We start from the raw sequence: 18,585 nt of genomic DNA on the forward strand, positions 1-18,585 counted from the left end.
GGCCTTTTGTAGGGCATTGCTATAAGTTAAACAGCTCTTTTACCTCCTTAAAAAAACATAATTTATGCTTACCTGATAAATTTATTTCTCTTGTAGTGTATCCAGTCCACGGATCATCCATTACTTATGGGATATTAACTCCTCCCCAACAGGAAGTGCAAGAGGATTCACCCAGCAGAGCTGCTATATAGCTCCTCCCCTAACTGCCATTACCAGTCATTCGACCGAAAACATGCAGAGAAAGGAAAACCATAGGGTACAGTGGTGACTGTAGTTTAATGGAAAAATTACCTGCCTTAAAGTGACAGGGCGGGCCGTGGACTGGATACACTACAAGAGAAATAAATTTATCAGGTAAGCATAAATTATGTTTTCTCTTGTTAAGTGTATCCAGTCCACGGATCATCCATTACTTATGGGATACCAATACCAAAGCTAAAGTACACGGATGACGGGAGGGACAGGCAGGCTCTTTATACGGAAGGAACCACTGCCTGAAGAACCTTTCTCCCAAAAACAGCCTCCGAAGAAGCAAAAGTGTCAAATTTGTAAAATTTGGAAAAAGTATGAAGAGAAGACCAAGTTGCAGCCTTGCAAATCTGTTCAACAGAAGCCTCATTCTTAAAGGCCCAAGTGAAAGCCACAGCTCTAGTAGAATGTGCTGTAATTCTTTCAGGAGGCTGCTGTCCAGCAGTCTCATAGGCTAACCGTATTATGCTACGAAGCCAAAAGGAGAGAGAGGTAGCCAAAGCTTTTTGACCTCTCCTCTGACCAGAATAAACGACAAACAGGGAAGACGTTTGTCGAAAATCCTTAGTTGCCTGTAGATAAAATTTCAGGGCACGGACTACATCTAGATTGTGTAGCAGACGTTCCTTTTTCGAAGAAGGATTAGGACACAAAGATGTAACCACAATCTCTTGATTGATATTCCTGTTAGTGACCACCTTAGGTAGGAACCCAGGTTTAGTACGCAGAACTACCTTGTCTGAATGAAAAATCAGATAAGGAGAATCACAATGTAAGGCAGATAACTCAGAGACTCTTCGAGCCGAGGAAATCGCCATTAAAAACAGAACTTTCCAAGATAACAACTTGATATCAATGGAATGAAGGGGTTCAAATGGAACCCCCTGTAAAACATTAAGAACTAAGTTCAAACTCCATGGTGGAGCAACAGTTTTAAACACAGGCTTGATCCTAGCTAAAGCCTGACAAAAAGCTTGAACGTCCGGAACTTCTGACAGACGTTTGTGTAAAAGAATGGACAGAGCTGAAATCTGTCCCTTTAAGGAACTAGCGGATAAACCCTTTTCTAAACCTTCTTGTAGAAAAGACAATATCCTCGGAATCCTAACCTTACTCCATGAGTAACTCTTGGATTTGCACCAATATAAGTATTTGCGCCATATCTTATGGTAAATCTTTCTGGTAACAGGCTTCCTGTATTAAGGTATCAATAACCACGTTTTGATAAAATCAAGCGTTCAATTTCCAAGCAGTCAGCTTCAGAGAAATTAGATTTTGATGTTTGAAGGGACCCTGGATCAGAAGGTCCTGTTTCAGAGGTAGCGACCAAGGTGGACAGGATGACATGTCCACTAGATCTGCATACCAAGTCCTGCGTGGCCATGCAGGCGTTATTAGAATCACTGATGCTCTCTCCTGTTTGATTCTGGCAATCAATCGAGGAAGCATCGGGAAGGGTGGAAACACATAAGCCATCCCGAAGGTCCAAGGTGCTGTCAAAGCATCTATCAGAACCGCTCCCGGATCCCTGGATCTGGACCCGTAACGAGGAAGCTTGGCGTTCTGTCGAGACGCCATGAGATCTATCTCTGGTTTGCCCCAACGTCGAAGTATTTGGGCAAAGACCTCCGGATGAAGTTCCCACTCCCCCGGATGAAAAGTCTGACGACTTAAGAAATCCGCCTCCCAGTTCTCCACTCCCGGGATGTGGATTGCTGACAGGTGGCAAGAGTGAGACTCTGCCCAGCGAATTATCTTTGAAACTTCCATCATTGCTAGGGAGCTTCTTGTCCCTCCCTGATGGTTGATGTAAGCTACAGTCGTGATGTTGTCCGACTGAAACCTGATGAACCCCCGAGTTGTTAACTGGGGCCAAGCCAGAAGGGCATTGAGAACTGCTCTCAATTCCAGAATGTTTATTGGTAGGAGACTCTCCTCCTGATTCCATTGTCCCTGAGCCTTCAGAGAATTCCAGACAGCGCCCCAACCTAGTAGGCTGGCGTCTGTTGTTACAATTGTCCAGTCCGGCCTGCTGAATGGCATCCCCCTGGACAGATGTGGCCGAGAAAGCCACCATAGAAGAGAATTTCTGGTCTCTTGATCCAGATTCAGAGTAGGGGACAAGTCTGAGTAATCGCATTCCACTGACTTAGCATGCACAATTGCAGCGGTCTGAGATGTAGACGTGCAAAGGGTACTATGTCCATTGCTGCTACCATTAAGCCGATCACCTCCATGCATTGAGCTACTGACGGGTGTTGAATGGAATGAAGGACACGGCATGCATTTTGAAGCTTTGTTAACCTGTCTTCTGTCAGGTAAATCTTCATTTCTACAGAATCTATAAGAGTCCCCAAGAAGGGAACTCTTGTGAGTGGAAAGAGAGAACTCTTCTTTTCGTTCACCTTCCATCCATGCGACCTTAGAAATGCCAGTACTAACTCTGTATGAGACTTGGCAGTTTGAAAGCTTGAAGCTTGTATCAGAATGTCGTCTAGGTACGGAGCTACCGCAATTCCTCGCGGTCTTAGTACCGCCAGAAGAGCACACAGAACCTTTGTGAAGATTCTCGGAGCCGTAGCCAATCCGAATGGAAGAGCTACAAACTGGTAATGCCTGTCTAGAAAGGCAAACCTTAGATACCGGTAATGATCTTTGTGAATCGGTATGTGAAGGTAAGCATCCTTTAAATCCACTGTGGTCATGTACTGACCCTTTTGGATCATGGGTAAAATTGTCCGAATAGTTTCCATTTTGAACGATGGAACTCTTAGGAATTTGTTTAGGATCTTTAAATCCAAGATTGGCCTGAAAGTTCCCTCTTTTTTGGGAACCACAAACAGATTTGAGTAAAACCCTTGTCCTTGTTCCGACCGCGGAACCGGATGGATCACTCCCATTAATAAAAGATCTTGTACGCAGTGTAGAAACGCCTCTTTCTTTATTTGGTTTGTTGACAACCTTGACAGATGAAATCTCCCTCTTGGGGGAGAGAATTTGAAGTCTAGAAGGTATCCCTGAGATATGATCTCTAACGCCCAGGGATCCTGGACATCTCTTGCCCAAGCCTGGGCGAAGAGAGAAAGTCTGCCCCCCACTAGATCCGTTCCCGGATCGGGGGCCCTCGATTCATGCTGTCTTAGGGGCAGCAGCAGGTTTCCTGGCCTGCTTGCCCTTGTTCCAGGACTGGTTAGGTCTCCAGCCTTGTCTGTAGCGAGCAACAGCTCCTTCCTGTTTTGGTGCAGAGGAAGTTGATGCTGCTCCTGCTTTGAAATTACGAAAGGAACGAAAATTAGACTGTCTAGCCTTAGGTTTGGCTCTGTCTTGAGGCAGGGCATGGCCTTTACCTCCTGTAATGTCAGCGATAATTTCTTTCAACCCGGGCCCGAATAAGGTCTGCCCTTTGAAAGGTATATTAAGCAATTTAGATTTAGAAGTAACGTCAGCTGACCAGGATTTTAGCCACAGTGCTCTGCGTGCCTGAATGGCGAATCCGGAATTCTTAGCCGTAAGTTTAGTTAAATGTACTACGGCATCTGAAATAAATGAGTTAGCTAACTTAAGGGCTTTAAGCTTGTGTGTAATCTCATCTAATGGAGCTGATTCAAGTGTCTCTTCCAGAGACTCAAACCAAAATGCTGCTGCAGCCGTGACAGGCGCAATGCATGCAAGAGGTTGCAATATAAAACCTTGTTGAACAAACATTTTCTTAAGGTAACCCTCTAACTTTTTATCCATTGGATCTGAAAAGGCACAGCTATCCTCCACCGGGATAGTGGTACGCTTAGCTAAAGTAGAAACGGCTCCCTCCACCTTAGGGACCGTTTGCCATAAGTCCCGTGTGGTGGCGTCTATTGGAAACATCTTTCTAAATATCGGAGGGGGTGAGAACGGCACACCGGGTCTATCCCACTCCTTAGTAACAATTTCAGTAAGTCTCTTAGGTATAGGAAAAACGTCAGTACTCGCCGGTACCGCAAAATATTTATCCAACCTACACATTTTCTCTGGTATTGCAACTGTGTTACAATCATTCAGAGCCGCTAACACCTCCCCTAGTAATACACGGAGGTTTTCCAGCTTAAATTTAAAATTTGAAATATCTGAATCCAGTTTGTTTGGATCAGAACCGTCACCCGCAGAATGAAGCTCTCCGTCCTCATGTTCTGCAAATTGTGACGCAGTGTCTGACATGGCCCTAATATTATCAGCGCACTCTGTTCTCACCCCAGAGTGATCACGCTTACCTCTTAGTTCTGGTAATTTAGCCAAAACTTCAGTCATAACAGTAGCCATATCCTGTAATGTGATTTGTAATGGCCGCCCAGATGTACTCGGCGCTACAATATCACACACCTCCCGAGCGGGAGATGCAGGTACTGACACGTGAGGCGAGTTAGTCGGCATAACTCTCCCCTCGTTGTTTGGTGAAATATGTTCAATTTGTACAGATTGACTTTTATTTAAAGTAGCATCAATACAGTTAGTACATAAATTTCTATTGGGCTCCACTTTGGCTTTAGCACATATAGCACAGATATCTTCCTCTGAATCAGACATGTTTAACACACTAGCAAATAAACTAGCAACTTGGAAATACTTTTCAAGTAATTTACTATAATATGAAAACGTACTGTGCCTATAAGAAGCACAGAAAAAGTTATGACAGTTGAAAATTAATAAACTGAAAAGTTATAGCATCAAATCTTTGTAAAAAAACAATTTTAGCAAAGGATTGCTCCCATTAGCAAAGGATAACTAACCCTGATAGCAGAAAAAAAAAAAATACAGAAATAAACGTTTTTTTTTTTTTTATCACAGTCAACTACAATCTCACAGCTTTGCTGTGAGTGATTACCTCCCTCAAAACAAGTTTTGAAGACCCCTGAGTTCTGTAGAGATGAACCGGATCATGCAGGGAAGACAATAAACTTCTGACTGAATTTTTTGATGCGTAGCAAAAGCACCAAAAAAGGTCCCTCCCCCTCACACATAACAGTGAGAGAGATCAGTAAACTGGCATAAATTAAATAAAACGACTGCCAAGTGGAAAAAAATAGTGCCCAAAACATTTTTTCACCCAGTACCTCAGAAAATTAAACGATTTTACATGCCAGCAAAAAACGTTTAACATTAATAAATTGAGTGTTATTAAAAAGCCTGTTGCTAGTCCCTGCAAATTAGGCTAAAGTTTTATGCATACAGTATAATTCCAGTGAAGTGCCATTCCCCAGAATACTGAAGTGTAAAATATACATACATGACAGCCTGATACCAGTTGCTGCTACTGCATTTAAGGCTGAGTTTACATTATATCGGTATGGCAGAATTTTCTCATCAATTCCATTGTCAGAAAATAATAAGCTGCTACATACCTCTTTGCAGATTAATCTGCCCGCTGTCCCCTGATCTGAAGTTTACCTCTCCTCAGATGGCCGAGAAACAGCAATATGATCTTAACTACTCCGGCTAAAATCATAGAAAAACTCAGGTAGATTCTTCTTCAAATTCTACCAGAGAAGGAATAACACACTCCGGTGCTATTATAAAATAACAAACTTTTGATTGAAGGTATGAAACTAAGTATAATCACCACAGTCCTCTCACACATCCTATCTATTCGTTGGGTGCAAGAGAATGACTGGTAATGGCAGTTAGGGGAGGAGCTATATAGCAGCTCTGCTGGGTGAATCCTCTTGCACTTCCTGTTGGGGAGGAGTTAATATCCCATAAGTAATGGATGATCCGTGGACTGGATACACTTAACAAGAGAAATACAAAGTCCCCCCTTTTAACACTAAAAAATCCTAAACTACCCATTGCCCCTAAAGGGGCATTTATATGGGCATTGCCCTTAAAGGGGCATTCAGTTCTTTTAAGAGTGCCCAATAAATCCCTAATCTAAAAAAAAAAAAAAACCCCAAAAAATAAAAAAAAACCCCAAATAGGTACTCACTGTTCCTGAAGTCCGGCGGAGAAGATCCTGTTACAGGCGGTGAAGTCTTCTTCCAAGCAGCCGACATCTTCTTCCAAGCTGGGACCTCTTCCTTCTTGATGAGCATGAGATGAGCACAGAGCCTGACCGGCAACCATGGAGCCATGGTGGATCCTGTTCGTACGATCGCCGCGGTACACTGAATAGTTAATTCAAGGTACGCGTTTAAATATGGCGTCCCTTGCATTCCTATTGGCTGATTTGATTCTTCAAATTCAAATCAGCCAATAGGATGAGAGCTACTGAAATCCTATTGAAATTTCATAATCAGCCAGCACTGGGGAAAATTGGTCGATTTTGCCGGATACTCCTCCTGACACGGTCGACGAGTTCCTTGGTGATTTACGGACTTCCGCTCACGTGACTGATCGAGTGCCGCCGGGAGTGAGTCTGCCGAGCAACTTAGAGGTCTCGGCTTGCTGTGTATAGCTTTGTGTGTGCTTCCCCAATCCGTCAGTTGCCACTTGTCTGTCCTTTTGATTGTTTAAAGAGGTCTACGTTAATGCACTATTAGGCGCCTCTTGTCACATTATCTACCATTTGGGAGTGCTACCACTGTCCTTGGATCCGTTATCGGAAGGGTTTGCCTATTGGAGGATCAAATCTTGGACTTTTCATTGTTGTTTTCTTTTTTATCTATTATATGAGCGCACCTCTTAAAGGTCTCTAGACCTTATTGTTTTTAGGATCTCTGAGCAAGTACTGTGTTTAAAATGCTGGTGCACGTTGCATACTTTAATACACTTTTGAAGCAGCTATAGCTTTCATTAGAAACATTTTTGCCAATACATGTATATTACAAGAATGCTTCTATTCAAAACTGAAATGCATCCATGTGGATTTCAATTTTGGCTGGAATGTCCCTTTAAATGTCCCTTTAAACTACCCCCAATATCAGCCAAGTATTAAATTAACATATTAACATCCTTTTCACTGCAATTAGTTTTCAATAGCCAAGCTCCACCCACCATTTGACTTATATGGAGGAGCCAATCTGGGCTTTAGTCCACAGACAACAAGGCTAATCACTGTCATAAAGTTAGTATAAAATGCATTGTTTTGTAATTGTTATTTGATAAAGTGAATTTGGAAAAAATATCTAGCAGAGCTAGCCTTAATCAACAGTAGATTTGCATAATCAACAAATGCATGATAAGTAGACAATGCAATAGCACTTAGTCTGAACTTCAAATGAGTAGTAGATTTTTTTTTTAAATAAATTGCAAAGTTATGTCTATTCCTACTCCCCCTGTATCATGTGACAGCCATCAGCCAATCACAAATGCATATACGCTGTGAATTCTTGCACATGCTCAGTAGGAGCTGGTGACTCAAAAAAAGTGTAAATATTAAAAGACTGTGCACATTTTGTTAATGGAAGTAAATTGGAAAGTTGTTTAAAATTACATGCTGTATCTGAATCATGAAGTTTAATTTTGACTTGAGTGTCCCTCAGCAGAGTGGCTTTCTGAGAATTAGAAAGTGCTAACTGCGCTCAAAGTAACCATTTTGCGCTTGTCTGTATTACAAGTTGAAAGTTTTCGCTCGTGTGCTAATCCGATGTGCGCAAAAAGCGTATTCCCCCATAGAAGTCAATGGAGCAAAAAAAGTGGGAAAAACACTAACACCCTACTCACGCGTAAACCCGATGCGCGACATGAAAATATGAATATTTCATATTCCAATGTTCTTCACATAAAATTATATATATATCTATTTAAAAATACTTAAAACATATTCAGCTACGAGTTTTGAGCGCTGTAGGGAAATTAACGAACGCAACAAAAGTTGCGTTATTTAATTCCCTATAGCACTGCCATTACAAGTTTTGAAAAACACGGCTTGCGCGTGCGATATGGAGATTTTTAACTCCATACCACACCCAAAACAAGCGCTGTGTTTGACGTGCTCGTGCACGATTTCCCTAAAGACATCAATGGGGAGAGCCGGAAAAAAAAAGTCTAACACCTGCGATCGCGGAAACAAAAGCTCCATAACGCAGCCCCATTGATGTCTATGGGAAAAAAGGTAATACAGTTTAAACCTAACACCCTAACATAAACCCCACGTCTAAACACCCCTAATCTGCTGCCCCCGACATCGCCGACACCGCCTAAAGTTATTAACCCCTAATCTTCCGCTCCCGATATCGCCGCCACCTAAATAAAGGTATTAACTCCTAATCTGCCGCTCCCGATTTCACTGCCACTATACTAAAGTTATTAACCCCTATTCCGCCGCACCCCAACATCGCCCACACTATAATAAATATATTAACCCCTATTCCTCCGTTCCCTGACATTGCAGCAACTAAATAAAGCTATTAACCCTTAAACCTCTGGCCTCCCACATCAATACCACTAAATAAACATATTAACCCCTAAACCGCCAGCCCCCCACATCGCAACAACCTAAATTAAACTATTAACCCCTAACGTAACCCTAACCCTATCTTTAACATAATTAAAACAGAGCTAAATTATACTTACAATTATTAACTAAATAAACCTATTAACCCCTAAACCGCCAGCCCCCCACATCGCAACAACCTAAATTAAACTATATTAACCCCTAAACCTAACCCTAACACCCCCTAACTTTAACATAATTAAAATATAGCTAAATTAAATTTACAATTATTAACTAAATACATACTTACCTGTAAAATAAAACCTAAGCTAGCTACAATATAACTAATAGTTATACTGGAGCTAGCTTAGGTTTTATTTTTATTTCACAGGTAAATTTGTATTTATTTTAACTAGGTAGACTAGTTAGTAAATAGTTATTAACTATTTAATGACTACCTAGTTAAAAAAATTACAAAATTACCTGTAAAATAAAACCTAAGCTGCCTTACACTAAAACCTAAAATTACAAAAAATAAAAAACCTACCATTACAAAAAACAAACGAAATTATCAAAAAATAAATAAAAATTATTCCTATTCTAATACCCTTTAAAAAAATAAATAAAAAAAAATAAAAAAATAAAAAAGCCTAATCCAAAATAAACTTTTGGGGGCCCTTAAAAGGGCCTTTTGTAGGCATTGCCCTAAGTTAAACAGCTCTTTTGCGACAAAAACAAACAAACACCCCCTAACAGTATACAAACCCCCACCCCCCAAACTGCCAAGGGCCCTTTAAAGGGCCTTTTGTAGGGAATTGCTCTAAGTTAAACAGCTCTTTTGCTACAAAAGAAAAACAAACACCCCTCTAAAAAAATACATTACACAAAATAACAAACAAATTATCAAAAATAATACAAATTATTCCTATTCTAATACCCATTAAAAAAAACACCCCCGGGGGGGCGTGTCCGACTATCGACTGTGATGGCTGCTTTTTGAACTGGGCTCTGCAGAGGAGATGTTAAAACTGCTGTTTATCTCTCCTAAATTCATCTCATTAACCCAAACTTCAGCTATATGAAGATATCTACTCTTCGTGGAAAAGTTTTAGACAGTTTAGGCTGTTAATTTCAGCCCAGTAGACCAGAATCAGTGAGGTGCGCAGCAGAGGCCTAGAGACGGCCTGGAACCTCATCTACCCCTCCATTGATCTGATAATACCAGATAAATATCAGCCGTCTCAGCTGAAGAATACTTCCTGTTCTACTAACAGAGCAGCATCTTTCTTACTATTTATGCTGAGAGCTATTGCTAATTATGGATGCCATAGACACATGGGAGCGCAATATGGTGCAACTTGTGGAACTTTATTGCCGGGACTTACAGTTTGAGCTTTCCAGCCTTCTCATGCCTGCAAACTCCATGGAAAAGACCCTACCCAGAGAGATATGCTGGACAGCGGATGATTGTGGAGATGGTTCTATACCGCTGAGGAGCGATCGCGGACGTAAGAACTCAGTAGCTATAGAGGCCCCAGAGGATACACGGAGTTCTCATATGGGACAAGAGCCGAACAAAATGGCGGAAGAAATTATTCCTGACTCGGTGACAAAGAAAAATACTTCTACTTTTGATACTACTCATACCCCAGAGGCCACGCTTATGATATTTACAGCGGACCGTACTGAAGATGTGGAGTTGGTCTCGCTTCAATCACCAGCAGTGTCCTTACCGGGCCGCTCGGCCAAGTCACCTAGCAATACCAAGACCTCCGCTTCACTAGGTGAGCAGCAAATATGGCCTTCTGATGGCCACCCGTTGTAGCAGAATAATGGGGACTTGTGTCTACCGGAGAGGCCGGAATCTTATTTGTATGTTGCGGGTATTAGAGGGGTACCAGCCGTATCATACGACAGGGGAGATAGCGAAGTTTTGGTGAGATGCTGGACACTGCTTGATTTACAAGCTACATGGGCGGTAAATACTGCGCCAGACAAACCCACAGTACTAGTAAAAGTTCTGCTCCAGCTATATGGTATGCCTTGTGTAGTGGCTCACCTGGATGTCGCCCTGAGACTTGCTTTGGAGAGCGATGTGAAGTCTGATCGTCTGAAGGGTTTCTGGCGTTCCGGAATAGGGTGATGTGCCTATGCTGCATGGCCGAGCTGTTACAGAGCATTGCATATTTACATGGCCATCCTTGTGAAAGTAATCTATAGCAGATTGTACTGTGTCTTAGACAGCCTGGATTGAACTATAAGGGGAGTACAATTGATATGAGACTCTGTTCTGATATATGTTGCTGTTCATAGATATAGTTATTCCTAGTTATAATATGTGGTTGCACAGACATTTATCTGTAAATTGTGCCTGTGTACTATCTTCTGTCCCTTATAGGTATTTAGCCCTGTCAGTGTCTGTGATAGGATATATTTAACTTGTAGTCCTCTCTATATCTTAGTTAAGCTGCTTTACATCATCAGGCAGTATTTTCAATATATTGTGTTGTTTTAGTTGATCCTTCGTAAATGTTTAGAAATATATTTTAAGACTCATCCTATACTTGAAAACACGATTCCCAACCCTAAGATATTAAGCTTTTCATCGCATAATTTGTACCACTATGCCCCAAGACCCCTGGCACTCCAGGATGTATGTATGTTAACCCATGTTAGTCCAACACTGGCTCATAGTATTTTGCTCCATTTTCCCTTGGTTGGATATATAGATAGTAGGTTTGTTGCATATAATATAACTGAGCATACAGTGCTGCATGTTTGTTATACGTCTTACATGCCAGGTTGTATATATTACTGTTCTTATATATAATTTCGTGTGGCACAGTTTGTTATAAGATATTAACTTAATTTCAAGGTCCAAAAGTGACCGTATGTAATATTAGAGCTCCTCTTCCTATTCATTTAAAGTATAAAGGCCCATGAGTGGTCTGCTAGCATTGTTGAGGTGCTTTCATTCCCCACAAAAATAAAAAAATAGAAAATGAGGTTCCCATATGTATATTCAGTATTCTGTACAAAAGTAATGTACTGTCAACCTAATTATACGCTGTCATGTACATGGTAATTCAATTAATTCTATGAGAATGTAAAAGCTAAACAAATATTACTGTACCTAATGCATGCATGTTACTGAACTTCTGTTTATTGTTTACTATTTGCATAACCTCAATAAAAATCTTTATAAAAAAAAAAAAAAAAAAAACACCCCCAAAAAAACAACCTAATCTAGAATAAACTACCAATGGCCCTTAAAAGGGCCTTTTGTAGGGCATTGCCCTGAAGAAATCAGCTCTGTTTATGAAATAAAAATACAAACACCCACTAACAATACAAACCCCCACCCCCAAAAATAAAAAAAAGCTATTTAAAAAACCTAAGCTACCCATTGCCCTGAAAAGGGCATTTGGATGGGCATTGCCCTTAAAAGGAAATTTAGCTCTTTTACTGCCCAGGCCCTAAAATAAAAATAAAACCCACCAAAAAAAACCTTAAAAAAACCTAAAACCTAACACTAAACCCAAGACGATCCACTTAACAGTTTTTGAAGTCCCGCTTGAACGATCTTCATCCCGGCGGATAAGTCCTCATCCAGGCGGCGAGAAGTCTTCATCCAGACGGCCTCTTCAATCTTCATCCCGGTGGTGAAGTCCTCATCCAATCGGCGAGAAGTCTTCATTCAATCTTCATCCAGATGGCATCTTTTATCTTGATTTCGGTGGCACAGAGCGGGTCCATCCTGAAGACAACTGTCGCGGAGCATCCTCTTCATACGGTCCTCACCGTACACTAAAGCTTTGATGCAAGGTACGCGATCCAAGATGGCATCCCTTGCATTCCTATTAGCTGAAAAATTTGAATCAGCCAATAGGAATTAGAGCTGCTTAAATCCTATTGGCTGATTAAGGGCCATTGGTAGTTTATTCTAGATTAGGTTTTTTATTTTGGGGTGTTTTTTTAATGGGTATTAGGTATAATTTTTATTATTTTTGATAATTTGTTATTTTGTGTAATGTATTTTTTTAGGGGGTGTTTGTTTTTCTTTTGTAGCAAAAGAGCTGTTTAATTTAGGGCAATGCCCTACAAAAGGCCCTTTTAAGGGCCCTCAAAAGGATCTTTAAGGTCCCTTGGTAGTGTATTTTAGATTAGGCTTTTTTATTTTGTGGTGTTTTTTTTTAAAGGGTATTAGAATAGAAATAATTTTTTATTTTTTTGGATAATTTCATTTTTTTTTTGTAATGGTAGTTTTTTTTAATTTTTTGTAATTTTAGGTTTTAGTGTAAGGTAGCTTAGGTTTTATTTCACAGGTAAGTTTGTATTTATTTTAACTAGGTAGTTAGTAAATAGTTAATAACTATTTACTAACTAGTCTACCTAGTTAAAATAAATACATATAAACCTGTGAAATAAAAATAAAACCTAAGCTAGCTACAAAAACCTAAGATAGCTTATAGTTAATAACTATTTACTAACTAGTCTACCTAGTTAAAATAAATACAAACTTACCTGTGAAATAAAAATAAAACCTAAGCTAGCTACAATATAACTATTAGTTATATTGTAGCTAGCTTAGGTTTTATTTCACAGGTAAGTTTGTATTTAGTTTTAAATAGGAATTATTTAGTTAATAATTCTAAGTTTAATTTAGCTCTATTTTAATTATGTTAAAGTTAGGCGGTGTTAGGGTTAGGTTTAGGGGTTACTAGTTTAAATTAGTTTAATGCGATGTGGGGGGCTTTTGGTTTAGGGGTTAATAGTTTCATTTATTATATTTCGTTATGGAGGGATTTCGGTTAAGGGGTTAATAGGTTTATTATAGTGGCGCCGGTGTAGGGCTTAATAACTTATAGTGGGGGCGATGTGGGTGGACGGCAGATTAGGGGTTAATAATATTTAAATAGTGTTTGCGATGCCGGAGGACGGCGGCTTAGGGGTTAATAACTTTAGTATAGTGTTGACGATATCGGGGAGCAGCGGAATAGGGGTTAATACATTTTATTAGTGGCAGCAATAGCGGGAGCAGCAGATTAGGGGTTAATACATTTATTATAGTATGTGCGATGCGGGAGGGCCTCGGTTTAGGGGTTAATAGGTAGTTTATGGGTGTTAGTGTACTTTGTAACACATTAGTTATGAGTTTGATGTTACACCTTTGTAGTGTAAAACTCATAACTACTGCTTTTAGATGGCGTTACGAGTGCGGTACTGAGGTTGCGTTACAGGCTAAAAGGCTTGCGGTACACCTATACCGACAAGAAAAAAATACCATATTTTCAGCGTTGAAAGACGAACGCACAAACTTGTAATCTAGGTGATTCTTAGGACATATTCTGCTATGTGTAGAATATTGGAATGTGAAATATTTACAGTAAATACACAGTTTGACACTTCATTAAAGGGACATAAAACAGGTAGAGATCTGTGCATATACTAAAAGGGCTCATTAATTAAAAATAGTTTGCATAATTTTTTTTTTTTTAAATTGCTGGCAAGCATTTTAAAATAATTTTCAAAAATAAGCAAAATTAATTACATAGCTAAGCTGCCCGGAGCAGCTTACTCCACCCCTCTTATCAGTGTTTAGACACAGGCATTGGAGCCAATTTATCAATGTCTGTCCGACATGATACGCTGTAGCGTATCATGTCCGACAGACATCGCTGAATGCCGACAGCATATGCTGTCGGCACTTATCATTGCACAAGCAGTTCACCAGAACTGCTTGTGCAATGCTGCCGCCTGCAGATTCGCGGCATTCGGGCGCTAGCAGGGGTGTCAATCAGCCCGATCGTATAGACATATAAATATACATACATACATAGACATACAAGTATGTCTATGTTTAAGTCCTTTGTCGGCATACTTTTTTTCTAACACCAGAGATCTCATATCTTTGAGCCTTTATAACTTTTGTGTGCAATATTTTATTTTAATAGTTTTTATTAGTGTTATTATGAGTGTACTTTTTAACATATTTTTTTATGTGTTCTCTGCAACTTTTATGTTTGTGAAACTGTTAACTAGAGCTCTGAGGACGCAGTAATCATTCTAGCTCACACTTTCATTTAAACTAGTCAAACGAGAGCTAAACCCAATGCGCGCAAACACCCGTGATAAACCACTTTTTGCTTGTGCGCAACTGTTAGCGTGCCACTCGTAATATGCCCCAAAATGTTTAGTTATGCATTATTTAAAACATTTGTCATGCCTTTTCGTTATTTATTTTTCCTGCTTTTCATGTAATTTAACACAGAAAATCACAGTGTTTAGCAGTTTGGGCTATGGTAGAGTAGGGTTTAATAGTGGTGTGGGCCTGACAGTTTAGGGGCTAAAAGTGCAAAGGGGGAAGTCAAGCAGTTAAAGGAATAGTATAGTCAAAATTAAATGCTCACGATTCAGATAGAGCAGACCATTTTAAGCAACTTTCTAATTTACTTCTATTATCATTTTTTCCTTGTTCTCTTAGTATTTTTATTTGAAAAAGCTGGAATGTAAGCTTAGGAGCCAGCCCATTTTTGGTTCAGCACCCTGGGTAGCGCTTGCTGATTGGTGGCTACATTTGGACACCAATCTGCAAGTACTACCCAGGTGCTGAACCAAAAATGGTCCGATTTCTCAGCTTACAGTTCTATTTTTTCAAATAAGGATACCAAGAGAACAAAGAAACAATTGATAATAGGAGTAAATTAGAAAGTTGCTTAAAGGGACATTAAACACAAATAGTGCAGAATTATGTAACATTATCTTAGCGACAGATTGAAAAATCAAAAACTTTGAGAGATTTTATCCCCTAAAGTTACACTTACCTCATTTCTTCTCCAGGCTCTTCAAATAAAGTATTCTTTTCAAAAGCGCTTTGCAGGTGTGCTGTCTAATCACAGCGAGCCCGATCACGCTATTGAATGAAATGTAGCTCGCTCCAGCTACCAGACTAAAGTGGGAGCGTGCTACATTTAGCTCAATAGCGTGATCGGGCGTGCTGTGATTAGTCAGTGCTCCTGCGAACCGCTTTTGAAAATCTGTCGTTAAGATAATGTTAAATAATTCTGCATATTCATTTTTAAAAATGGTTACCAAGAGAACAAAACACATTTGAAAATAGAAGTGATTTTAAAAGTGTCTTAATATTGCATCCTCTATCGGATTCTTGCAGGTTTAATTTTGTCTTTCATATTCCTTTAAATAGGCAAATAACTCAAAATCCTGTTGGCAATTAAGTAGATGTTTTCTGCATGGCAACAACCAAAATTAATAATTACAACTTGATATCTATGGGAGCAATAAAACAATGGCAACAACATCTCAAGTCCTGTTATTTGCAGTGTTTCCCTTTAACAGCGTACACACGGTATAAAGTCATTACACCAACTGCAAAGCATCAAAAATAAATAATATGCCACATTGATGAGACAACGGTACCTATATTATATCATACCACACTCCAGGGTCCAGAGTGGTCATCTGACTGTAGCAACAAGGTCCCTTGTACTCTACTTCCTTACTGACTTACCAAACAAAACAGGGAAAGGGCTCAATTCTGACAGTGAGCCCTCCAATAGCAATCTTGATTGGTAGATCTCTTAACCAATCAGGACTGCATAAAAATATAAAGAAGAGGGAACAATGAAACAGGTCCAGATCTAAGGCAGGGTAGGGGGGCATGTAGAATAGTCCTTATAGATAGAGTTTTGTACAGTGGTACCTTGGGCGTTGGAGAGCATTTTCATTGGGGGGGTTTTGTAGGGCGCCAGTGTTGCGTAGTTGGGCATGTCACAGGTGTAGGCTAGCATTTCTGTAACTGCAAGCAGGACTGGAGTGATTATGTGAAAGGTCACATAAGGGTGAAATGTGTGTTACTGTGGTAATATCACTGGTACTATTATTATATATGTACCAGAGCTTACTGCACTTGGTACATAAACCACTTACCGTGCTGGCAATTCCAACCAACCATAAGAGGCTGGTACTATTTAATGAAAGTAAAAGTGTGTGTGCTCATCACCAAATTATAGCATTTTGTTATATAGCCATAAAATGTACCAGTCACAAGTTTTTAAAAGCTGTTCCATTTTTGCATTGTGATTGAGATTAATCCTTAAACGGGTCACACATTGAAGGCAAATTTATGTTGGGCCTGGAAATTACAGATTTTTTCATGTTGTCCAACAAAGAGGAACTAACACATTTCTACACTTGTTGCCTAAACACTGCAAAAACATGTTTAAATCACATAATAATGTGTAAAACTATTTACTAAAAACTAAACTATTACTCTGAAATGAATCCAGATTTTTCTTTTATAGGAAGAGTATAGATATGGGAAACAGTGGCCTTACTTTTGGCAGTGACCGCACTCGATGAATCCATTGGCTTCCTGGATTGAGGTCTCATGTACGAAGGATGGGTATTCAGTGTCACAAGGCTGTAACATATCCTGTTTCTTGTGTTTGTGAGCTGGAGACCGAGATACATAAGTAACATAAACAACAGACAGACAGGCAGTGATGAGAAAAGAGATTGGGGAACAAAGGAAAAAGGAGAAAAAAATGAAATAGAAAAAAAAGAGACGTGGGAAAGTGAGAGCAAAAGGGGAGTAAAGAAAAAGAAGAGAAGATTTTTTTTGTTGCTAGAGGAAATATATGTAACTTGTGACATTATTGGTGGCAGTACGGCACATTAAAAAAGCTACACAGCAGATCACACATGTGCCAGAATTTCTAATAACTCTGGTTTCTAGTGAACATACAAATAAACTGGAATAAGACACATGTGTGAGTGATTATCAGGTAATTAGGTATTTAGAGATGGGTTAAACTTGCAATGAGCAGGCTGGTGACGGGGTTCAATTGCTGGCATGTATCAGATGATCTGTAAGGTGATCTATCATCTAAGTTGTCAATTTGATCATCACTTTCAGTTAAAAGGTCACTTTCAGGGATGTAGTGATGGCTTTAAGGTTAACTGGTGTATGATGGGTTAACATGAAGTGTGCTGATAGGACTACCAACAACTTTAGGGGTGGCTTTATGCTAAATGATCTGGAGGGTGAAGTGTTAAACTTATGCATGATTATAAAGTCTTAAACAACTTGATGTGAGGGTGAAGTGAGCTGGATGACAAAAGGTTAACCTTAATGAGGAGGCAGGTGAAGGATAGACTAGAACTAAAGGACAAACCTGAATGTAAAGGCAAGTGAGGCATTGAGGCCTATCTATCAAGCCGTCAACTTTCTTGCATTCGACGGCACCAATATGCTCGCCTAACATCGCGGCCGCGGACCTGAATACGATCTCCATATTTATAAAAAAAGCCGGCAAAAAGCAGTGCACCAAGTACGGGGCGATGAGCAGCGGACTGTTGTTAATTAGCAGTCATTGATCTTGCTGCTATTCGGCTTTTTACCAACTTTATTTATACCCTGTCACTAAACACCGCCACTATACTAAAATGTTTATCCCCTATCCCGCTGCTCACGGACCCTGCCGCAACTAAATTAAAGTATTAACCCCTATCTCGCTGCTCCCGGATTCCACCGCAACTAAATAAAAGTATTAACCCCTATCCCGCTGCTCCCGGACCCTGCCGCAACTAAATAAAAGTATTAACCCCTATCCCGCTGCTCCCGGACCCTGCCGCAACTAAATTAAAGTATTAACCCCTATCCCGCTGCTCCCGGACCCCACCGCAACTAAATAAAAGTATTAACCCCTATCCCGCTGCTCCCGGACCCTGCCGCAACTAAATTAAAGTATTAACCCCTATCCCGCCGCTACCGGACCCCACCGCACTTAAATTTAAGTATTAACCCCTATCCCGCTGCTCCCGGACCCCACCGCAACTAAATAAAAGTATTAACCCCTAAACCCCTGGCCTAACACATCACTACCACTAACTAAACCTATTAACCCCTAAACCGCCAGCCCCCCACATTGCCATAAACTAAATGAAGCTATTAATCCCTTAACCTAACAACC

General features: G+C 40.1%; 1 protein-coding gene across 1 annotated transcript in view; it reads right to left on the reverse strand.

The window, feature by feature from the left end:
- The window catches only part of CACNA2D4 (calcium voltage-gated channel auxiliary subunit alpha2delta 4), a 1,345,448-nt gene that overhangs the window by 25,469 nt on the left and 1,301,394 nt on the right, over positions 1–18,585 (reverse strand). The window contains exon 37 of the mRNA XM_053718853.1: positions 16,948–17,065. Coding sequence (XP_053574828.1) covers positions 16,948–17,065 — 118 coding nt within the window. The remainder of the gene's footprint in view (positions 1–16,947; positions 17,066–18,585) is intronic.

This window comes from Bombina bombina, chromosome 6, assembly GCF_027579735.1.
Source record: "Bombina bombina isolate aBomBom1 chromosome 6, aBomBom1.pri, whole genome shotgun sequence".
NCBI lineage: Eukaryota > Metazoa > Chordata > Amphibia > Anura > Bombinatoridae > Bombina > Bombina bombina.